This window comes from Dysidea avara, chromosome 2 (assembly GCF_963678975.1).
Source record: "Dysidea avara chromosome 2, odDysAvar1.4, whole genome shotgun sequence".
Lineage (NCBI taxonomy): Eukaryota > Metazoa > Porifera > Demospongiae > Dictyoceratida > Dysideidae > Dysidea > Dysidea avara.
The window spans coordinates 47,851,462-47,876,539 of NC_089273.1; the positions used below are offsets into that span (position 1 = coordinate 47,851,462).

Sequence of the window (25,078 nt, forward strand, 5' to 3'; positions counted from 1 at the left end):
TTTCTTTGTGGCTGATGTCTCTACAGGTGACTTGATTCTAGCTGATCTCTCTACAGGATGGTTTCTTTGTAGTTGAACTCTCTACAAGGTGATATTTTTCTAGCTGAACTCTCTCCAGGGTGATCACTTCACAGCTGAACCTTCTACAAGGTGGCTTCTTCTATCTGATCTCTCTACAGTGTGATTTGTTTGTAGCTGAACTCTCTACAAGGTGACGTTTTCTACCTGAGCTCTCTCTTGTTTCTAGCTGATCTCTCTACACAGTAACTTGTTAGTAAAGCTAAAGTCTTTACATGGTGAATTTTGGCTGTTAAACTCTCTGCGTGAAGACTTGTTTGTAGCAGAACTTCTGCAGAGTGAATTGTTTGTAGCTGAACTCTCTACAGGGTGCATGACTTGTTTATAGCTGAATTCTCTTCAGTATGACTTGTAATGTTCTGAATCACTACAGCAATATATTTGTAGCTGAACTCTCTATAGGGTGACTTGCTTCTTGCTGAACTGTCTATAAGATTAACTGTTTTCAGATGAACTCCCTACAGAATAACTTGTAATGCAATAGAATTCTATAATGGAGTATATAAATTAGCTGAATTCTCTATTAGGGTGACTGTTCTATTAGAGTATCTTGATCTCGCATTTGCTACACGGAGTTGGCTTTCGAATCATAACTCAGTGGTTTGTAATCCAATCCTCCTGTACTTCTACACGGACTTTCTATGATGACCATTCCAGCTATACACCGATTTTCAACTCATTGCTCTAAGCGGTTTTCCTAGTAGGCGTAAAACTAATACTTTTTTATTCATAAAAATTGATTGCGTAATTGTGACACAGGTTGGGTTTTGTGTCATATTTCCATGCTCTTTATCTCGATTCCTTTCAAACCACCAAAAGGCACTCCTACGATGGTTACTCCATCTACATAGCAATTTTCAGCGTATTCCATGGAGTGGTTTACCCTGTAGGCATGACAACAATTCGATCTTGTTTTAAGCGAATAATCGGTTATAACTTCCGAACTATTCATTGGATTTGCACTAAATGTGATACTAGGATTCGCCTTTGGACTCCCTTTCTGTGTGCCAAATTTCAAGGTGAATGGGATATGCGTTTGTGTTTTATAGCAAATTTTTGCAAGTGTGCGAAAACACGAAGAAGAAAAAAAAACCAAGAAAAAGAATCGAAACTTTGGCAGCTCGTATCTCGTAAATTGCTGGAGCGATTTCCTTCACATTTGGTATGTAGACTCCCCTTGCTGGCAAACAACTTTGTAGCAAATTTGGTTCTAATCGGATAAGGGGTCACCGAGATACAAAAGTATGAAAATGACATTTTCATTCTTCCTGTCAATATACCCACGGCGTGGCGTGCCGGCTTCTTGGGCCGCACGACACACTATCATGTGTCTTGATACATAAATCACCCTGTAAAAAATGAATCACCCAGTAGGGAGTTCAGTTACAATCCAGTTACCTAGTAAGCCACTAACAAGCCACCTGTAGGGTGACTCTAGCTGATATTTAGAGAGATTAGCTAGAAAGAAGTCACCTGTAGATTTCAGTGATAAACAGATCATCCTGTAGAGAGTTCAGTTACAAACAAACCACCATGTAGAGAGATCAGTTACACTGTAGGCAATTCAGCTATATGTACAAACAAGTCATCCTTTAGCAAGTTCGGCTGCAGCCAATTTATACTGATACAACTTTGTGCTTGCTTGTTCATGGTTACAGTGTATGTTGTAATATGGAGTGCCTCCATTTATTTGCAATAATGTTTTACAACAAAGTAAATTTAGGTATGCTCCATGCATCCATAAATACCCAAGACTTACGCATTAGATTTTACACCATTCCATTAAAATTCTTATAACTCGACACTCGCATGCACTATTTCCATGAATCGCTGACATTTTATTCCTTATGGATTGGCGATCGCGATGGTACCAAAGATTTCGTCTTGAACAATATTAAGGTGCTAAAACATCATTTTAAAACTAAATTCTTCATTTATACTTAGAAAACCTCCTGTAACTTCATCTCCATTTACACTACAGTGCTGGGATAAACATCAAAAGACTCATCACGTCTAGGCACATCATGCGGTATGTAGTATCACATGATTGCAACTTATCAAAACAGCGGAGCGAGACAAAAATGCGATTGATGCAAAATGAATATTATTAATTATCCATGTGATGGAAGAGGAAAAAGACCTTTCAAACTTTATGGAATTACTTCTATACAACTGTTTTGTGTTAGACGAATATCTTCTGTGAGATTCAAGAACATTTTACTGAAATTCTTGTGATCTTTATTGTAAGTCAATAGCTTATGTATGCTGCTTGAAATTTCTTTTTATGAAAATGATGTGAATGTGACTGAAACTGTTATAAATCAAGGCTACTGTTCTGTATGTAAAATATCTTCTGTGAAAAGTTGAGCAAAAAAGGATAGCACCTTGAGATAAATGTTAGCACAGAAATTTTTCAAAACGTATATTTGATGTTTAATCAACCACACCTCCAGGGGGTGCGTCATGACCTCACCCTTCAAGTATGTTATAAGTCAAGTCAGTTTCCACTTGGTGTCCAAAAATGATGTAGTAATGTTCATCTAGAAGAAAGTTATGGATGTTTTAAAATTTGGGCATTTATGGATGCAGGCACCATAATACTATTTGTCTATTAAGATTTTGCAATGATTGTTCTATTACAGTATCTCAATTTTCTTGCAAAATGTGATACGTTGCAGTTGTTCAAATCCTGCAATTTTTATGATAGAATACGACATCTAGCCTGTTGTCACAAGATCACGCTTTTTTATTATGACTATGATGATGATAATTGGCATTAGTAGGTCTTAATAGTAATGTACTACCCCACCGATCTGTACCAAAATGGCTTGACTTTGATTCAATTAAATACAAATGGTTCTCATTCTCTGTCACATGGCATGACTGTTCTATTAGAGTATTTGACTGTTTTATTTGAGAACGTCAATCTATTTGAAATATTTACCTACTTTAATATTAACTTCAGTCTCACTGCTGACTGCAAAGAGACTTAACTATTTTCAATGTCCAGATATTCACTACCTGTTGATTCAACACTGACTTTATTTATAATCAGATCTTCCATTGAAGCTATTGACTTCCAACAACAATAAACATCATGATCACATTTAATTCAAAATTGGATGGTGTGACACATTAGATAATCCCGAATTCAATGACTGAAGCTCAACTAAACTGCATTGCCATGCCTTGGTACTTATTAAGTCAAATGAACAATGAAAAGCATTCCTTGTGTCAAGCAAATGTCACATCAAGCATTCATTACAACATTTCACCATCCAAAAAAAGTTAGCCTTTGACTTTGTGACTGTGATAGCAAAAGTTATGATACTTATTGTGGCAGAAATTTATCTTATTAGGCTGCAATTATGCTCCATTATGCCAGCATTATGCTTTATGCTTTTCATCCTCTATTACGCCTAAAATTATCCTGGCATAAAAGTGCAAGCCTATAAAGAATAGTCTCAGCCTGATAGTGTGTCTCCTCACAACTTCTTTGGCAGGTTGAGATAGTACTTTTGGTAAAATGGGAAGCATATTTACTCTGTGATTTAAACAGTATTGCTACACAATTTATACCATGAAGCAAAAATTCCAGGGTGGTATATTATCTATGGTACAGTAAGTACAGGGAAGATAAATTACATGTGCTTACAAAAATAATACTAAAATGATATACAGAGTTGTAATTTACACCATCACCATGAATATGGAAATTCATTGCTTGGTCAGTATTTCCTTGTATCACCTTTCTTCACTACATACAGAAACAAAATCAGTGAAGGAAGATTGATAGCATAACTATGATCTCTTCAATGTAATGTTATTTAATTCCCAAACCTCATGTATCTATTGATCCACTGCATCAAAACAAATATTTTGGACTCCTCTTCAACAAGCTAATAAGATGGTATCCAAGTTTTACCATTTACAAAATTTACAGATTTTTGAAGTATGCAAGAATTTTATCCATTGTAATCAATTTATATTGTAAATTCAGGTTAGTGCCACTATGCTGGGTTTTCACAAATCTTTTCACTTATTTAAAAAAAAAATATTAATTTCAAAATGAAGTGAGGATCCAAGCAATTAAAGTAGGAAAAAACAAGAGATGAATGATAGTAATACAGCATAAAATCCACTGAACGAATAAAAGATGTAACATGCCAATGTAGAGATTTCCTCATTAACCTATGTTCAGGGCTGCCCAGAGAAATTAAGGGGCCCAGGGCAAAGAGTTAAAGTGGGGCCCCAAGGGGCAAGGAGGTTTCCATTCTGAATCACAACTTCACCCAAGCTGTAAGTTGAAGACCAAAAAAGGTCATTACATTCTGACAATGACAATAGCTACCCCTCACCAACCGTATCTCCTTATTTATAAGCTTGCTACACTGCTCCTCTGAAGAATACTGTGACTGCTCTATTAGAGTAGCTAGATCTGACTGCTCCATTAGAGTATATCAATCTTTTAAACAAGGTATTCAAGGGTCCCTTCATGGGGCCTCTTTCAGGCTGGGTCCCAGGGAAAAATGTCCCAGTTGCCACCCCCCTGTGGGCGGCCCTGCCTATTTTGATCACTGCTTTATATTGCTTGGACCCCTATTTCATTTTAACCAGTATGGTAATACTGTTTAAGTGAGGATGTCCCCTAAATTGATGTGTGTTGCCTTAAATGCTGTCTTTAAAAATCATTCTAAAGAAATCTTATACAATGAAAATCGCATTTAGGAATAATATTAGTTTATCTAACATCAAAATTAATAAAGCATTAAAACAAAAGAAAGCACTTACAAGCAGTCAGTATTAAAATTTTTGAAACTTGCCAAAGTGCAGGCTTGCATTGATTATGCTGGCATAATTTTTGGCATAATAGCGGATGAAAAGCATAAAACATATGCTGGCATAATGGAGTATAATTCAGAGTACAATGGGTAAATTTATCTCCTGGACGTTCCACCAAAATCTCCCTAAATTCTGGAGAGCCCTAAAAAACTTAAAATATAGAGCTGGGTGGTATTGTATCTTGCTCCAGTATCCGGTATTGAGAAAATACCCCAAAGTTAGGCTTGCATCGATTATGCTAGCATAATGTTGGCATAATAGGGGATGAAAAGCATAAAACATAATGCTGGCATAATTTTGGCATAATAGGGGATGAAAAGCATAAAACATAATGCTGGCATAATGGAGCATAATTCAGAGTATAATGGGCAAATTTCCACCGCCATATATAAGTATAACTTCTGCTATAACAGTCACAAAGTCAAGGGCTAACCTATTTTGGATGGTGAAATCATTCCTGACAAAGAGTATGAAAATACACTACAGTCTTACTACAAGTTTACACTCGACGGGATGAGTGTTTTTCATTGTGGATTTGAGTTACCTGTATATAGGACATGTGCAATCATGTGCCAATTAGTACCGAGGCATGGCAAAGCAGTTTAGCTGAGTTTCAGTCATTGAATTTGGTATTATATGATATGTCTCATCATCTGATCTTGAATAAATTGTGATGATTATGATTATTGGAAGCTCAATTGTAAGCTAGATTGGAAGACAAAACAATCAAAGCTCTGGTGGTAATGAAATTAATGTTGAGTCAGTATTGTTAGTCAATGTCTGGACATTCAAAATAGTGAAGTCTGTGTAAGTCTGCAGTGAGGCTGGGGTTAATATCAAACAGGAAAATGTTTCACTAAGATTGGGATTCTCTAATAGAACAGTCAAACGCTCTAATAGAACAGTCATCGCATTCAACAGAGAAAATGAGAACCATTTAAGTGTATATCCCCAGGAGGCTAATAAGTTCTTGATTGACATGGTGCTTCATACATAGCAGTTACTGTCTTTTGAATACCAATTGCTACAACAATCAGAAGATCAATCAGAAAACATGTATAATATTTATGCATAATTATTTGCATACAAAACTGCAAAGGTACTAGACAATAAAATCTCTCTGTTATATAGCTTCTGATGGACTATAGATATGCCCCCAAGTCCCCTTGCTCTAATATGTCTACTAATTCTGGAGCACATTCCAATTTCAAGCTATTGCTTTATTTGTATGTTGTAGTTAAAGTGACACTTCTCCATTTACATTCTATCATATGAAGACCTTCTTTACACAAAGAAAAAACACGCAAAATAAAAGCATAATGTATTTCTGATAAGCATAAAAACAAGCATAATAGGAAAAAAATTGGGGAAATGCCACAAAGCATAACAGGCAAATTCTGGAGTATAATAGACACACGCCTACCGAGAGGTAAGTGCCTTGTGGGGTTCCAACAAGTGTGTACTCTCTGTGTCTAGTTTTTCATTCGATCTTATAATCAGAATGGTTATTGTCTTCTTCATGTACTGAAACCATGTAAAGGCATTAGTTTTCCATATCAACACTTTCCTGAGTAGCATATTAAATTAAAGCACTTGTGCTACCATAAGAGGTACTGGAAACCCAGTAGACACCTGTGACTTCACAACAGGTTTGAAACCTTGCCATAAATTAACCCACTCACTGCCAAGTTTCTAGAGGTTCCAATCTACTGCTTCTAAACTGCTATAACTTACACACCATACCATGTATCCATTTATTCACTATAGAACAAGAGATTTTATTATCAAATTGCTGTTTACACAAGAGCAACCACAAAGTCATTTAAAGTGCAAAACTCAATGTGCAGTGCAAAGAGCAATGTGCCCTTTTGAAACATTTTTTTACAGACCTTGAAGTAGCTGTCAAATATGTTGCCATACGTCTTTTGTTATCTTGGTTGTGCCTAGTACATATTTGGCCTCTTCATTGAGACAATGCAGTAGTGTGCTGACCATTTGTTCTTTCCTTCACCTGTCCATCCAGTAACTAGGTGGTACTGTTAAAAATGACATTCCACTAAGCAAAATTTTGTAGTAGCCTCGTACAAGACTATCACTTCTTACACCATGTGGCATACACAACTGCGCACAATCAGCATAATATTATATTCTACATAATTATTACACATTATGCATTTATTGTTACACACTTGCACAGACAAGCAACACACTACACTGTTATTAATGTACTAGAAACATGTAAGTGCTCAGCCAAACTAATAAGTCATACCAAAATGGGTTTTCATATCTTATTACATTTGCACAATGAAATAATGCTTCTCATGAAACATATGCAATGCAAGGATCAAGCTCAAAAGTCACCAACAAAGAATACATATTGTTTCCAAATACAGTTCATCCCATTTTTTACCAATCCTGTCTACAGCCACAAAGGGGTTTCTGATTCATATATAGTAGCTAGCTAGCCACTACTTGTTCATATGCAACTGAAAGTGAGTCCCTCTTCATCTTCACCAATCACAATCCCATAACATCTTGCAGTCTTGTGCAGCTTTGATGGAATGGCACCTCACATGACCCGTAACCTTACGAGAGAGACTTAAAATAGTTATAAATGACCACAAGTAACGATAAGCGTATATTATTACAAGTACAGAAATATGGAGGCTAAATCTTGAACATACACAGTGGAAAGTAGGGTGGGAATGATCATGTTTTTTTATACTCTCTAGAGCGAGTACTCAAGAATACTGGCTTTTTGTAGTCATGACCATTTGACATGTTCAGTTTACATCTTTTTCAATAACAACAATGATCACACACTATATTAAAGTACTAATGTTAGTATTCCTGACAAGCAATTATAACAATCAAACTCTATAGCTTTGATTGTGCCACTCTCTGACAGCAAATACATCATGTGAGCTGGTCCATGTGATCTTAATGAGTACCAAAATCTTTAACGACTACGAGTGTTTATAGTATTTGTTTGAGCCCGTGGTAAGCAAATAGTTTAAATTTTGAGCACTTTAGTATAATATATCAGCATATTTCCTTACTTAATAACTTAAGATGTTCTGATTCATGACTTGCTGCACCAAGGTGTCAAAAGTTGTCAGATAGTTGCAATGGTGTTAATGTAAGTAAACTTTAATAATGAGAGAAGCACCATGCATGTATTAATTAAAAGTTTAATGACTGTTATTTTTTTACTAAAGTTGTTTTTACTCAATGTAGGAACAATGGTAAAAATAAATATGAAAAATGATGGAAAAATGATTGAAGATGGAGATATCTGCACTATAAATGAATCCCAGAATACTAAATTTAAATGTAAGTTTATTGGACTACAGAAGAATATTCAATACACTTGGAAACATTGTGCTGAGGGCTCAGATAACTTTACAGATATTGAACCTGATGACAGCATCAAATTTGAGAAAAAGAAAGCCAAGTTTCTAATTGAAAGTTTACAATTAACACACAAAGGAAGGTATCAATGCATCGCTACTAACTGCCACAAACATACTGCAACTTTTCATTTTACATTATGTAAGTATTATATTCATTTTGTCTGTTTTACTGCCATCACCTTAGGCGTAAAAGAGAGTACCACCCAATCTGCAATGAACAATTGTAAGTATATGGTAAAATAAAGGCAGAAATACATAAAATGTGACTGGGCTGCGAAAACAGGGCATGTAGATGCATGATTTTTGCCTTTTTCACACTTCCTTGACTCATAACATTAATATTATCACATTATTGCAATGAAACATATGTCCCAAAATTCGCTTTTAATTGGCTTTATGATGCAAGTTACAGAATGCAAATATTCTGTTCCAGTACTGAGATATGATCTGTAGTGTGACAGGGTGTAGAATGCACATGCATGTCCTGTTTTCACAGGCCCAGTCAAACATTATACGCCACTCAGCAGTCAGTATAGAAATTTGTATCCAAAGACTTTCCCATACTTAGCATATGTATGTCTATCAGAATACATTCCTGTTAAACAGTAAATACTTAGATTTTACATAATTATTTTTACACGTGCTTTATTGGCTAGTTGCTCAATGGGCAGCTCTTAAATAAAGTTCAATAATCAGTGTTGGGCAAGTTACTTTTTGAAAGTAACTAGTTACATGTTGCAACTGAACTATTTAGTTACAGTTACATATTGCCCATAAAATAAAGTAACTATCAAGACACACGGTAGTGTGGCATGCGGCCAAAGAAGCCGGCGCGCCACACCGTGAGTATATTTACAGGAAGAAAGAAAACGTCATTTTCACACTTTTGTATCTCGGTGATAGCTTATCCAATTGAAACCAAATTTGCTGCAGGGTTGCCCGCCAGATAGGGGAGTCCACATTCCAAATTTGAAGGAAATCACTTAAGCTATTTCCGAGATATGAGCGGCCAAAGTTTCGTTTTTTTTTCTTATTCTTCTTCGTCGTCTTTTCGCACACTTGCAAAAATTGATATAAAACGCAAGCGCGTGCTCCGATCACCTTGAAATTTGGCACACAGAAAGGGAGTCCAAAGGCGAATCCTAGCATCAAATTTGGTGCAAATCTGAAGAATGGTTCAGGAGTTATGACCGATTATTCGCGTAAAACAAGATCGATTTGTTGTCACGCCTACAGGATAAACCGCTTCATGGAATGGGTTGAAAATTGCTATGCAGATGGAGTAACCATCGTAGGAGTGCCATTTGGTGGTTTGAAAGGAATCGAGATTAAGACCACGGAGATATGACACAAAATCCAACCTGTGTCACAATTACGCGATCGATTTTTTAGTAATAAAAAAGTATTAGTTTTTACACCTACTAGGCAAACCGCTAAGAGCAATGAGCTGAAAATCGGTATATAGCTGGAATAATCTTCATAGAAAGTCCTTGCAGTAGTATAGAAGAATTGGATTATAAACCACTGAGTTATGATTCGAAAGCCAACTCCGTGTAGCAAATGCGAGATCGAGATACTCTAATAGAACAGTCACCCTAATAGATCATTCAGCTAATTTATTTACTCCATTATAGAATTCTATTACATTACAAGTTATTCTGTAGGGACTTCAGCTGCAAACAGTTAATCTTATAGACAGTTCAGCAAGAAGTAAGTCACCCTGTGGAGAGTTAAGCTACAATTATATCACTGTAGAGATTCAGAACATTACAAGTCACGCTGAAGAGAGTTCAGCTATAAACAAGTCATGCACCCTGTAGAGAGTTCACCTACAATTAAATCACTCTCTAGAGAATTCAGCTACACACAAGTCACTGTGCAGAGAGTTCAGCTACAAACAAATTACCCTGTAGAGAGATCAGCTACAAACAAAACACTTTGCAGAGAGTTCAGCTACAAACAAATCAATCTTTAGAGCGATCAGCAACAAACAAATCAACTTGTAGAGAGATCAGCTACAAACAAATCAGCTTGTAGAGAGATCAGTTACACACAAATCAACCTGTAGAGAGATAAGCTAGAAACAAATCACCCTGTAGTCGGAGAGTTCAGCTAAAACAAATCAACCTGCAGAGAGATCAGCTACATACAAATCACCTTATAGACAGTTCAGCTACAAACAAATTTCCCTGTAGAGAGATCGACTACAAACAAATCAGCTTGCAGAGAGATCAGCTACACACAAATCAACTTGTAGAGAGATCAGCTAGAAACAAATCACCCTGTAGAGAGTTCAGCTACAAACAAATCAATGTGCAGAGAGATCAACTACAAACAAATCACCCTGTAGAGAGATCATCTAGAAACTAGACACGATGTAAGGAGATCAGCTACAAGCAATACACCCTGTTGTGATTTCAGCTACAAACAAATCAATCTGTAGAGCGATCAACTAGAAACAAATCACCCTGAAGAGAGGTCAGCTACAAAAAATCACCCTGTAGAGAGATCAGCTAGAAACAAATCACCCTGTAGAGACTTCAGCTAGAAACAAATCAACCTGCAGAGAGATCAGCTATAAACAAATCACCCTGTAGAAAGTTCAGCTAAAACAAATCAACCTGCTGAGAGATCAGCTACAAACAAATCACCTTATAGACAGTTCAGCTACAAACAGATTACCCTGTAGAGAGATCGTCTACAAACAAATCAACTTGCAGAGAGATCAGCTACAAAAAAATCACCCTGTAGAGAAATCAGCTAGAAACAAATCACCCTGTAGAGACTTCAGCCACAAACAAATCAACCTGCAGAGAGATTAGCTACGAACAAATCACCCTGTAGAGAGATCAGCTAGAAACTAGACACAATGTAAGGAGTTCAGCTACAAGCAAATCACTCTTTAGAGAGTTCAGCTACAAACAAATCAACCTGCAGAGAGATCAAATCACCTTATAGAGAGTTCAGCTACAAACAAATTGCCCTGTAGAGAGATCAGTTACAAACAAATCAACATGCAGAGAGATCAGCTACACACAAATCAACTTGTAGAGAGATCAGCTGCAAACAAATCACCCTGTAGAGAGATCAGCTAGAAACTAGACACAATGTAAAGAGTTCAGCTAGAAGAGGTCACCTTATAGAGAGTTCAGCTACAAAGAAACCATCATGTAGAGAGTTCAGCTGCAAACAAATCACTCTGTATAGATTTCAGCTAGAAAAAGTCACCTTGTAGAGAGTTCAGCTACAAAGAAACCGCCATGTAGAGAGTTCAGCCTCAAACAAATTATCGTGTAGAGAATTCAACAACAAACAAATCGCCCTGTAGAGGGATCAGCCAGAAGAAGTTACCTTGTAGAGAGTTCAGCTACAAAGAAACCATCATGTAGAGAGTTCAGCTACAAAGAAAGCACCATGTAGAGAGTTTAGCTGCAAACAAATCACTTGTAGAGAGTTTAGCTAGAAACAAATCACCCTGTAGAGAGATCAGCTAGAAGAGGTCACCTTGGAGAGAGTTCAGCTACAAAGAAATCACCACCTAAAGAGTTCAGCTGCAAACAAATCACCCTGTAGAGAGATCAGCTAGAAGAGGTCACCTTGTAGAGAGTTCAGCTACACAGAAACCATCATGTGTAGAGTTCAGCTACAAAGAAATCATCCTGTAGAGAGTTCAGCTAGAAGAAGTCACCTTGTAGAGAATTCAGCTACAAAAAAACCATCATGTAGAGAGTTCAGTTACAAAGAAACCACCATGGATGTAGAGAGTTTAGCTGCAAACAAATAACCTGTAGAGAGTTCAGCTAGAAACAAATCACCCTGTAGAGAAATCAGCTAGAAGAGGTCACCTTGTAGAGAGTTCAGCTACTAAGAAACCATCGTGTAGAGAGTTCAGCTACAAAGAAAGCACCATGTAGAGAGTTTAGCTGCAAACAAATCACCTGTAGAGAGTTCAGCTAGAAACAAATCACCCTGTAGAGAGATCAGCTAGAAGAGGTCACCTTGTAGAGAGTTCAGCTACAAAGAAATCACCCTGTAGAGAGTTCAGCTAGAAGAAGTCACCTTGTAGAGAGTTCAGCTACAAAGAAACCATCATGTAGAGAGTTCAGCTACAAAGAAACCACCATATATGTAGAGAGTTTAGCTGCAAACAAATAACCTGTAGAGAGTTCAGCTAGAAACAAATCACCCTGTAGAGAAATCAGCTAGAAGAGGTCACCTTGTAGAGAGTTCAGCTACAAAGAAACCATCATGTAGAGAGTTCAGCTACAAAGAAAGCACCATGTAGAGAGTTTAGCTGCAAACAAATCACCTGTAGAGAGTTCAGCTAGAAGAAGTCACCTTGTAGAGAGTTCAGCTACAAAGAAACCATCATGTAGAGAGTTCAGCTACAAAGAAAGCACCATGTAGAGAGTTTAGCTGCAAACAAATCACCTGTAGAGAGTTCTGTCAGCTAGAAACAAATCACCCTGTAGAGAGATCAGCTAGAAGAGGTCACCTTGTAGAGAGTTCAGCTACACAGAAACCATCATATGTAGAGTTCAGCTACAAAGAAATCACCCTGTAGAGAGTTCAGCTACTAAGAAACCACCATGGATGTAGAGAGTTTAGCTGCAAACAAATCACCTGTAGAGAGTTCAGCTAGAAGAAGTCACTTTGTAGAGAGTTCAGCTACAAAGAAACCATCATGTAGAGAGTTCAGCTACAAAGAAACCACCATGGATGTAGAAAGTTTAGCTGCAAACAAATCACCTGTAGAGAGTTCAGCTAGAAGAAGTCACTTTGTAGAGAGTTCAGCTACAAAGAAACCATCATGTAGAGAGTTCAGCTACAAAGAAACCACCATGGATGTAGAGAGTTTAGCTGCAAACAAATAACCTGTAGAGAGTTCAGCTAGAAACAAATCACCCAGTAGAGAAATCAGCTAGTAGAGGTCACCTTGTAGAGAGTTCAGCTACAAAGAAACCATCCTGTATATAGTTCAGCTATATTTTAAGTCACCCAGTAGAGAGATCAGCTGCTAAAAAATATCCTGTGGGGAATAATGGGCATGTAATAAATATATGTATATAATTTGTATAATTACTAATAAAATCAAAAATAATTGAAGATTAAAAATCTTCTATAAGTTCTTTTCTTCTTCCTGTGGTAAATAAAAAAACACATGGGTTAAAAAAGCCCCAAAGCCAGCCATAGGCTGGCTTTGCAGTATACAAATACAAAAAGAAGTGATATCTAATCAAAAACAGCCACGCTGTAAAAAAAGGTGCGGCCCCCAAAAAGGCCATGGTGAAAAAAGATGTGAAATCCAAGGTGGTGGCCAAGAAATGACTGTGATGGTAGGTTAATGGTAAAAATTTTAATAACGACAATTCAGGTGAATTTTGTGCCACTTGGTCTTGGCATCAAATTCACCTGAATTGTCGTTATTAAAATTTTTACCATTAACCTACCATCACAACCATTTCTTGGCTGCCACCTTGGATTTCACATCTTTTTTCACCATGGCCTTTTTGGGGGCCGCACTTTTTTTTACAGCTTGGCTGTTTTTGATTAGATAATAATATAAAGTTTAAGTTATTAAAGGTCAACTGAAATGGAAAATTCATGTATGATTTTATTGTATGGATGTATTGTTTGTACCAAGCAATGCACAAAAACACCATTTTAATAATTCAATTATGCTGATATTACGAGATATTAACCCATAAAGTTTGGTAATTTTGTGACATCATAAATCGTCACAAGAAGAGTTCCGGTACGCGTTTTGCATAAAACGGCATAGCTATAACTATCAAAATCTAGTTTAAATTCAAGTTCACTTTAACGCCTGACGATATTAGAAGCGAAGACGCTATGCCAAGACGTTGTGTAGTTGCTGGTTGTCACACTGAAGGAGGTATGGGCTACAGCTTACACGGATTTCCTAGTGATGCAGCTGTTCGCTCGAAGTGGGTAAGGGCTGTGCATCAACAGCGTAAGGATTGGAAAGGACCAACAACTGCTTCCTTAATTTGCTCGAAGCATTTCGAACCTGAATGCTTTAACACAGAAGGGCGACTTTATCGTGAAGAAATGGGCATTCCAGCCAAGAAGCCGTGCCTCAAGCCAGACGCCATTCCAACTGTTTTCCCCAAGCCTATTCGCAGTGGTAGCAGCAGCAACAGCTGCCAAGTGTCAACACAATCTCGTAGACCAGCTTCAGAACGAAGAAAGCAAAAAGCAGTATGTTGGAAAAAACAACATAGCTAATAATTATATGTATTAAAACATTATTAATACAGATTGTTGAAGAGCTACTAGACACCAGCTCAACCATGCAATCAAGTGCGGATGATCCAAGAAGTAGTTCCCCAGTTGAAGACGTAGGCAGCCCTCTGTTGTTGGCATCTACTTCAACAGGTATGATTCCTATGGAAATACAGTCAGGAACACCTACAGAAATACAGTCAGGAGCAGATGACAAAGGTTAGCATCAAAACAAACTACAGTATGGAAATAGCTACTATACTCTGTATCAATGAATAGACCCAATGACTACTCCTGGCACAAAATCAGTTGGAACCCAGTGTGATCTATTGGCAGCACCCCCTCTTACACTCATGTCCCATGCAGATACTACCACTGAATCAAGTGAGCCTGAAGATGGTGATATTGATGACTCGTTTCAAATTTCTCAAGACGAAACCACAACAGAGTGAGTACTGATTCATCCACACCTATAAACAATTAATCATCACTAATTTGCATTAATACAGTGATGACAACCTGCAGCCATCCACTGAAGCTGATCCAGGATCAACAAGGGATGAAATCAAATACATAATATTTAGATCAGCACTCATACAACTATTTACACACCGTACACTGTGTCACAGCTCATGTCCTGGAGTCATAACCAAGCCAAAGGGCACCTATATTACTGTAAAGCAAGTATGCCATCATTGTGGATATCAAAGAGTGTGGGCAAGTCAACCACGTATCAAAGATACCCCTTCAGGAAATAATCTACTATCTGCAGCTATTTTATATAGTGGAGAAACAGCTACAAAAGTCCTCAGGGTGCTATCTCACATGAACATTGCATGCATTACAGATAGAGCATACTACATTCATCAGAAGGAGTACTTAGAGCCAGCAGTCATATCAGTTTGGGATACAAAACAGGCAGAATTGCTAGCACAGTGTAGAGCTAGTGGCAATCCACTCACTATCGGTGGTGATGGACGTGCTGATAGTCCTGGGCATTCTGCCAAATATGGGTCATACGGAATAATTGACCTATCCTCCAACAAAGTTATCCACCTAGAGCTTGTTCAGGTTTGCCACAACTAATGTTTCTTTATTCATAATGTTATTAACTATGCAGAGCAATTTGGTAGCATCTAGCAATCACATGGAAAAGGAAGGATTGAAAAATGCTCTGCAATTTTTAATGGAGAAATCAATAAATATAGGTGCACTGATTACTGACCGTCACAAGCAGGTTACAAAATTTGTGAGCCAAAGCTATCCAGATATTGACCATCCTTTTGATGTTTGGCATGTTGCGAAAGGTTTGTCATTTTGGGTACATGTTTGACTCTATAATTTTTGCTCCTAGGTGTTAAAAAAGAAGCTACTAAAGATAGCTAAATACAAAGATTGTGAAGTGGTGGGTGAGTGGATTAAAAGCATTACCAACCACATGTACTGGTGTGCGGCGAAAACACCGGGTGGTGATGGGAAGGAGATGGCTATTCGGTGGAAATCACTGATGGAACATCTATGTGATCAGCATGAGAATTGCTACCACACTCAAGATCTAGGAGATTGACGTAAAAGGTGGCTCCAGCCAGGTATAATACAAATAATTATGAATGGAACCTAGTAGTTATAATTTAATAAGGTGGCAAAGTCTATGAAAAGGTCTGTGATGTCATTTGCAATTTGAGACTCATAGCAGATGTCAAGAAGCTGTCACCACACCATCAGACAAACAGCTTGGAGAGCTACCATAGTGTAGTAAACCATTTTGCTCCTAAGTTACTAGCCTTTTCTTATGAAGGAATGTACTGCAGGTAAGGTGATAATTACAATAATATACAAATGATTAAATAAATACAATGCAGGTTATTAATTGCCCTAATGCATTTTAATGAAAATTATGGGAGGAAATAGGCAGTAACGAAGTCCGGAATGCAGAGGATGAGACTATGCTTTCCAAAGGCCAAACAAGGAGAATGTACTCCTAAAATTGTTCCAGTACCACCAACATATCGTAAGTAACAAGGACAGTAACAATATTATTTATCATATGCATTTACTAGACTATGCTGAGGAACTAATCAGTAAGGCTACACACTACATTACACACCCAGAGGAAAGACCTACAATACCAAAGGGACCACCAAAATTAGCTAGTCAATATAAACATCCAGATAAAGACACAATACCACAATTTTCACGTTATAATAATTAATAATAATTGTATGTGTTGATACATGAAAATTACTTAAGGTGTAGTTGGTGGATGCTGATGACCTGTATATTCATCTGATGGAAATTCCTGTCTTATCCTTGATACTACACAGGAGGGCAGTACTACACGCCTGTGCGCCCAAGTAGTGCCATCCCCACCAAGTCATCTGTCGGTACGCCAAGTATCGAAATTTTCTGAAAATATGCACACATCATACAACACTGGCAGATTGAAAGACCATAAGCACCTGTTTTCATCAACTGGTTCATCAGCACTCCCATAATGGTATCGATGGCTATGCAGAGTTACCATTAGGACTGCTCTACACAGACACACATTAGAAAAATCTGCATGTTTTGAAATACACACTGGACGAACAGCTAAGCCATCACCTTCCAAAAGACTATTAATTTGTTCAATCTCCTTACAGCATATTGATTCTCTCTTTGTAGCCATTACTATGCAATGGCCACATCTGCACCTAGATAACAATGTGGATCAACTAAATCATAGGACAGTAATGGGCAATGAGGCTTAGCCAACAAAGTTGTGCCATAGGCTATAGCTACATAGCCATGGGTAGCTAGCTTATGTCATTTCGCTATATAGCTATATAATGCAACCCTGCACCATATACAGTTTGTATTATGTACGCAACTTAGTGTATGTAGCTTACCAATCAATATTTCCTACGCGATCAGCCTCTGTTTCCTCTCTTTCGACCGCCAGTAGACCGAAAGATTCCTCTCTTTCTTCGAGCCTGCTCTCGTACACTGGTTCAAAGCGATACGGCATCACTTCTGACGGTCCAGTCAACAACAGTTCTTCATCAGCCACAGAAGACAAAGATGTTGTCGATTGGGAATCGTCAGAATCACTATCATCAACCAAAGAGTCGCTGCAGCTATCACTTTCCGCCATTCTAACACATACAAAGACGCGCTTCCGTTCTTTCAGTGACATCACGAAAATAATTATACGTGACGTATTAAGAATTTGTGGGTTAATATATCACAATATCAGCATAATTGAATTATTAAAATGGTGTTTTTGTGCATTGCTTGATACAAACAATACATCCATACAATAAAATCATACATGAATTTTCCATTTCAGTTGACCTTTAAACACAGTTAATGTTGTGAAGCGTAGGCCATGCAAGTATCCAAAATATTAGCATGCAACAGTGGGCTCTAATAAGAACAACGCATGCGCAGCATCATGAGCAGAACACGTTGGCAGTAATTCATACCTGTTGTAAGAAATCTCCCCACCCTGTCCCTACCCACTGAACAGTTCACAAACTTCACTATAAGCAGGTGCTCTATGTTAATTGGCATTGTATGCCAGCAGATAACAATTCTAGTTAGTATTCCACTGTCAATAGTGGTACTTATGTACATTTGTAGTGTAAGCAGTGGAGCAAGTAGACACATAATGTTGTTGTACTCTGTACTTCACTGTGCCTGCATTCAATTACTCAGAAACATTTACATGAAAGACTATTTGCTATTATATGCATTTTGTTGTGAGTTCTTCAGCTGCAGGTCTGACTGGATCCCTTCACCGTGCCAGCTGCTACCACAAGTAGAGATTGCTATTGAGGGATGCTCGCAGTTTAAATTTTTGCCAGGAGAGATGCTCTTTTATCCTGCCTGCAGTCACAGACAGGCCTCTAGTTCAGAGTGTCATCAGGAAACCAGGTTGCTAACAGCTGCTTGCCTCTCCCACCCAGATCAGTATCAGGAGATGTCTCCCCATCCAAATTGCTAACTAGAGATGCTCTCTCAACCAGATCACTAGCTGAAGATGCTCTCCCATCCAAATCAGTATTAGGAGACGCTCTCCAATTCAAATCACTAACTAGAGACGCTCTCCCAACCAGATTGCTAGCCGGAGACGCTCTCCCATCCAGATCACTATCAGGAGACACTCTGCCATCTACCAGAAGACACTTGCTGTCATGAACACTATCAAACATGACCCAGCTATAGAGTACCAACTAGCTAACCACCATAGAGGGACCACAGTGCTACTATCAAGTGTTGATGCTATTTCAGACAGTGCCACTCTCAACAGTGGATTGTGACAACTCTGAGAGCAATGGTCACGCTCTGACTATTGTATCACATGCGCACAGGTGTTGATGCTGTCACAATCTGGCTAAAGCCACGTGACACCAATTAGTGTTGCTAACAGCTGCTTGTCTCTCCCATCCAGATCAGTATCAGGAGATACCTTCCCATCCAAATTGCTAACTAGAGATGCTCTCTCAACCAGATCACTAGCCAAAGACGCTCTACCATCCAGATCAGTATTAGGAGACGCTCTCCCATTCATATCGCTAACTAGAGATGCTCTCCCAATTGGATTGCTAGCCGGAGACGCTCTCCCATCCAGATCACTATCAGGAGACACTCTCCCATCTGCCAGAAGACACTTTCTGTCATGAACACTATCAAACATGACCCAGCTATAGAGTACCAACCAGCTAACCACCATAGAGGAACCACAGTGCTATTATCAAGTGTTGATGGTATTTAAGACAGTGCCACTCTCAACAGTGGATATTGACAACTCTGAGAACAACGGTCATGCCCTGACCATTGTATCACCTGCGCACAGGTGTTGATACTGTCACAATCTGGCTAAAGCCATGTGACACAAATTAGTGGTGACCCGCAGGTCAACACATCACCTACCGCTGCTATAAGCAGTTCGCCTATTCTCCTTAGAGGAGTCTGAGACAGCAAGGGGCCTCACTTAGGATATCTGCCTTATCCACTAGGTTCTCCCGTTTGCCTCTATTGTAAAGAGTTTAGGACAGAGACGCTTCTCTGCTCTAAACTCTTTCATTACCCAAGCATCAATAATCCAAAAGTACTTCCTACTTTGGCCCCGCTGGAATTACATAACCTTGCGTAGGCCATATACCATGGCAGATGAGGCCCCTAGCACTTACCAAACCCCCTCCTCAATCAATGGATTGCTGGAGGTGAAGAATGGAGATCTGAGGAACAGACCACATAAGTAGGTGAGTAGTAGCGTAACTAAACATTAAATTACATAAATTATTATATTACTTTATGTCCACAGCCTTAAGCTGTCACGTGTGAAACTACCACCTTATCACGTGACATGACTGCGTTGTTGGACAATGTGCAAATCTTGGTTATAAGTAAGAAGCTGGTGAATAAGCTTCATTCAGTAGGCTTCATTACTTCGTTGTGGCTAGACGTTACTCAGTGGATTACTAACGAGATTAGTAACCTCGTTACTTGTAGTAATAAAATTACATAATATTAGACTCGTTACAGTGACTATATTACTTAGGTAACGCGTTACATTTGTAAGTAAAGTAACTTGAGTTATATTATCTGTTTTTATAGTATATTTCGTTATATTTCTTTGTTACCACAAAAGGGATAATATTATGTAATTACTCCCAACACTGTTAATAATGCTTTTATCTAGGATGGAGAATGCTCAGTTACACACTATGTAATATCATAACTGTGGTAGTACTGTATAGTAGGGATGATAAAAGTTGCCCTCTAACACGTTGACCAGAAACCAGCCTCACAATACCACGATGGCTCCTTGGTAGTATTGGTTAGGTATTAAGTGCGATTAGTATGACATGGATGACATCCAATAAGTTGCTAAAAAAATTGAAAACAGATGAAATTGTACTGACTGCTGTCTGACTATTTGACATACTGAATGAATACTTCACTCACTCACTCACTCACTCACTCACTCACTCACTCACTCACTCACTCACTCACTCACTCACTCACTCACTCACTCACTCACTCACTCACTCACTCACTCACTCACTCACTCACTCACTCAATCACTCACTCACTCACTCACTCACTCACTCACTCACTCACTCACTCACTCACTCACTCACTCACTCATTCACTCACTCACTCACTTACTCACTAAATGTGACTGGGCCTGCGAAAACAGGGCATGTGGGCACATGATTTTGCCTACTTTTTCAAACTTCCTTGACTCATAACTTGTTATACCATATGCTATGGTAATGAAACTTTTAGCACTTAGCAGGCATTTAATTGGCTTTAGGATACAAGTAACAGAATGCAAATATTCTGTTCCGGTACCGAGATATGACCTTTAGTGTAATGGAGTGTAGTTTGTGCCCACATGCCCTGTTTTTGTAGGCCCGGTCACAAATGAATGATTGACTGACTGACTGACTTACTGACTGACTGTTGCATTCAGAAAATAACAGTTAGCTAAGGCCATGGGCTTAAAAGTATTAGAAAGTTTGAAAAGTAATACACTAAAACATGAATTAAATGTCTACTAGTATATCTTCATGTCATGCAACCTTCTTTGTTTCACTACATAATTTTTTTCTTTGATTCCTAAAATTTCTCAGGTACTTGCAAAATAAATTCTGTATACAGTAAAGTCAGCAAGTTATTGTTATTGATCATGACCCATATATATCCTGTATATAGCTCATGGAACCAGTCCTGCACATGCTGGAACAGATTCTGATGAAGGCACGTCTACTTCCACAGGTATTCATACACAATAAATTTTAGTGTAAATTCCCTGTGGATTTTTACAATGGGTTGTAGGGTGTTTTGTGACAATCTGAGCAACTCCTGGTGGTATGAGGCTTGTTTACTACTAAAGTCTGCTCCACAAATACTAGTATGGTGTTTTGTCAGGAGTTTTTGCACCATGAGTACATTGTGGCATTGTATGGTGGCCCAACTAAAATAGTGCTTCCCCTTCTTCAACACGTCTAATCACTTCTGTGGATCTTTACAACATCACAACATTCCAAAAATGGGACCCCTAGAAAACCCACAGGTACTTTTATGGTACCTTTAGATGGAGAAGACAAGCGTAATATACCAGTATTGCCGTATAAGGTTCCAGGGTTGATTGACAACCAAATCCTTTGAGGGATGACCAGCTATATTCTAACTACATTGTTTCCTTGAAAACAGCCACTTTCATTTCTGACATTGTATACTCCTTGCTTCCATGATCATGAACAGAGTTACTACATACAGTATGTCAATAAGTAGCTTTCCAGGTATGACAGGTATGACCATTGTGCCAAATCATTGTTCAGTTTTCCTTAATGCTGCCAATCCTCTGATATGAGATTCAACAGTATCATAATAATACTACAGACCAAGCAGAGTGCTAGTAGGGATGCTAATCTAGGGCTTACATATATGTGTTCCTCTACAATATTGAGGAACTGGTGGACCTATTTTGATAGCCATTGCATGGTCTCATGGTAGTCTTTTGTTAATGAAAGGCCAGCAATGGCTCTGCTTGCATCCCCTTGCAACACTGCTCTTAGATAGTTGAATCTCTGAACCTCGCTTTGAATAAGCAGTTGGTTGTGTTCTTCTGAACCAAAGGAGTTATGGAATGATAGTCACATAAGGAGATTTCCTGAAAATATTGGAAGCTTTAGTTTTGGAAGCTGAACAACTGGTTTCCAATGGTTATGTGTCAGGAAATTGACTTGGTAAGTACAAATGCTTGAGCGGTGATATCAAGGGTGTGAGTTGGCTCTATGGTTGTATGTGTTGGTTCTGAATTACTGAGATGCATTAACATGCCTAATTAAAATTTCTGTTCCTTAGACACCTGGTAATTGTATTGTTTTCAGCACTTGTGCAGTGAAATGCTTCAACACATCCCTCTTCTGTTCCAACTGTTACAACACACTAGTTTTGGGAGGTCTTTTAGGGTTTCTTTTGTCTTCAAAGTTTCATCTAAAGTGTTAGGCTTGCATCAATTATGCCGGCATAATTATAAGCATAATAGGCTAACAAGCATTGTGCCAGCACAATATAAACTCTAGTAAAACAGCCAACTCTAGAGCATATCATTATCTTATTTTGAAAGCATAATTTGAGTATAATAAGCTGGATATTTGAGCACTGCTTAAAAGCATAATAGGCTATTTTCGAAGCATAATTGGCTCAAATTGAATTATATTTGTTTACTATTTCTTGTTGTTTGTTTGTATGAAATACCATTAGTCCATTACTATGTATTTCACTGCTCTTCACTATATTATTGTTAAATATTTTCCATTTAGACTAGGCATGTAAATCTCCAAAGCAGAAAATTATGCCTATTATGATTGCATTATGCTAAAACTTATCTATTATGCTTTTTCCTTATGTAATTTTTATACAAAGCCAAAAACTGCTTATCATTTTCACACATGCATTAGCATCTGCCCCTTTTCAACAAGAATTAATGTACTGGCAGTCCAGCTAGGAGGCCAGTTTTGATGTTTTTCATTCACAGAGCACTTTGCTATTGGGAATGACTTTCAGAACTTGCTACACCTATGAATTCAAGCAATCACACTTCACAATGCAGAATTTTAATATACTATTATGCCACTATAAAGGTTTTATTTCTCACCTGTCATGTAGGGACCCACCAAATATGCTCATTATTTTACCTATTTTACTATGCTGCACTGCTCAACATTTTGCCTATTGTGCTTAAATTGATGTTCATTGTTTACCTATTATGCTCAATATTTGAGTCAGTTCCCTTGTAAATTTGCACTTTATGGGATTGCTAAAGCACAGACTCTGAATTGTTGCTTGTCAAAGTACATGTCACAGAAAAGATCGATAAACTCTTATAGAACAGTCAGCTGTCTGAGTATTCTCTGATTTTTCTTCTAGAGTATATCAATCTTTTTCCATGATATGCAGTTTGATAAGCAAGACTTTATGATACTGCACAAGCATTCTGCCTATTATGCTAGCATTGTGCTCAATGCTTTCAGGCACCTATTATGCTTATTATTATGCCAGCATAATCAGTGGGTGCCTACTGCTATGTGTTTCTTAAAATGTCCATCATGCTTGTTCATCAAGCAAGTTTAGAAAGGCAAGTACATGGAAATGTACACACAACTATGTTTTGTGGAAAGGAAACCAGTCACATGCAAGCCCCTGATTAAAATAGTATACAGTTTTAATATTATTTAGTTGTGCAGATGTGCATGGAATATCATTGATTCCCACAGATCGATCTGGAGATGGAGAGAACAATTACTGCATAGTGCAGTTGGATACATAACAATGTTAGCTACTAGAACATAATTATGTTACGTGCTTTGTGTATCTGCAATACTTAAAATGTTGGGTTTTTTTTTCTCTGATGTGTGAATATTTTTAGATTGCCAGAGTTTTTTCCCATGCTATTTTGTTTGTCATATTTTCTGCATATATCACTGCACCAGCAAAGTTTATTTAGATCTTTCGCACTGTTCTTATATATTCGTACACATTATTTTTTTGTATTTATATATAGATGTGGTGAAATTGAAATAATATATTATTTTGTGACTTGATTTGATCATGCCTTTACAGTGCTAAACAGTGCTTTACAGTGCAGGGCTAAAATAAAAATAGATACAATACTTAACATTGCTTATAAAAATTGCATTAAAGGAGGTTGGGGACTTTTGGAGCATCTACTACATGGGAGTGCAAGTGTTGCCATAATGCATGTGTATAAAATCAGACAAAAAAATTGTACATACTGTAAAATCTGTATACTCTAGTCTTTATATTTACAAATAAATCATTTTGGCTAAAATTGAGGGATTCTATTGGAATAGAAATGTTTATTTATATTACTGCTTTTCCATACATGCAGTTGTAGAAAACCAAGCAGTAAAGAAAAAGAAGAAAGACATCTTATTTAGATAATATGCAATTATCATAAGTACAGGGACCTAAACATAGGGGTACCATGTACCGGTGGCCAGTACAGTAGCGATAGCAAGACTTACATTAAAATTACAAACAAGGTCAACTGCCCAGTGGTGTAACTAAACCCGGGCCCAGGCCCGGGTGCCAGCAATCAAGTCACTCTCACGGAATTAGCAATACAGTAGTAGAAAAGGACTATTTCACCGAATAATTGATCGAGACCTTGACACCATACACATTTTTGGCTGCAAAACAGGTATATCATCTTTCGTTATTGTGAAATCACTTCAAACTGCCAGGTTATATGTATAAGCGCCTCTAGAAAAAATTATCGTTTCGATAATTCAACTACTTTAATAGCTTCACTTGTGAATATGACTTCAACTTATTACACTGGGCCCTGATGTCGGTGCAAATCTAGTTACGCCACTGCAACTGCATATCATCTGCTTACTACCTGAGACATCCCCAAACATGCCTAATGCAAATCATGCAAAAAAACTATGTGTAGAATTATCATGTAACATGATAAA

The 25,078-nt window shown here is 37.9% G+C and overlaps 2 protein-coding genes across 3 annotated transcripts in view; both read left to right on the top strand.

The window, feature by feature from the left end:
* Positions 1-24,181, top strand: part of LOC136247505 (uncharacterized) — a 224,227-nt gene extending 200,046 nt beyond the window's left edge. Inside the window, exons 19-22 of the mRNA XM_066039228.1 lie at positions 8,158-8,472; positions 8,518-8,556; positions 21,285-21,347; positions 23,855-24,181. Coding sequence (XP_065895300.1) covers positions 8,158-8,472; positions 8,518-8,556; positions 21,285-21,347; positions 23,855-23,907 — 470 coding nt within the window. The 3' untranslated portion in view covers positions 23,908-24,181. The remainder of the gene's footprint in view (positions 1-8,157; positions 8,473-8,517; positions 8,557-21,284; positions 21,348-23,854) is intronic.
* On the top strand, positions 13,947-16,976 carry LOC136247504 (THAP domain-containing protein 10-like). 2 transcript variants are annotated; one of them, XM_066039226.1, is made up of 9 exons: positions 13,953-14,555; positions 14,615-14,798; positions 14,859-15,027; positions 15,089-15,650; positions 15,700-15,886; positions 15,934-16,168; positions 16,219-16,390; positions 16,442-16,590; positions 16,640-16,976. In XM_066039226.1, the coding sequence occupies exons 1-6, from the start codon at positions 14,187-14,189 to the stop codon at positions 15,963-15,965; spliced, it is 1,503 nt and encodes a 500-aa protein (XP_065895298.1). In that variant the 5' UTR covers positions 13,953-14,186; the 3' UTR covers positions 15,966-16,168; positions 16,219-16,390; positions 16,442-16,590; positions 16,640-16,976. The 2 variants fall into 2 exon arrangements, with proteins under 2 accessions (XP_065895299.1, XP_065895298.1); XM_066039227.1 differs by lacking the exons at positions 15,934-16,168; positions 16,219-16,390; positions 16,442-16,590; positions 16,640-16,976 and having other exon boundaries at positions 13,947-14,555; positions 15,702-15,853.
* Positions 24,182-25,078: the final 897 nt, after the last annotated feature.

What these genes read in the sequence shown, in the direction of transcription:
- LOC136247504 (XM_066039226.1), top strand. Translation starts at nt 14,187, where the DNA reads ATGCCAAGACGTTGTGTAGTTGCTGGTTGTCACACTGAAGGAGGTATG. An exon ending in GTCAGGAGCAGATGACAAAG is followed by an intron (nt 14,799 to 14,858) that starts GTTAGCATCAAA and finishes ATCAATGAATAG; the next exon opens with ACCCAATGACTACTCCTGGC. An exon ending in TGTTTGGCATGTTGCGAAAG is followed by an intron (nt 15,887 to 15,933) that starts GTTTGTCATTTT and finishes TTTTGCTCCTAG; the next exon opens with GTGTTAAAAAAGAAGCTACT.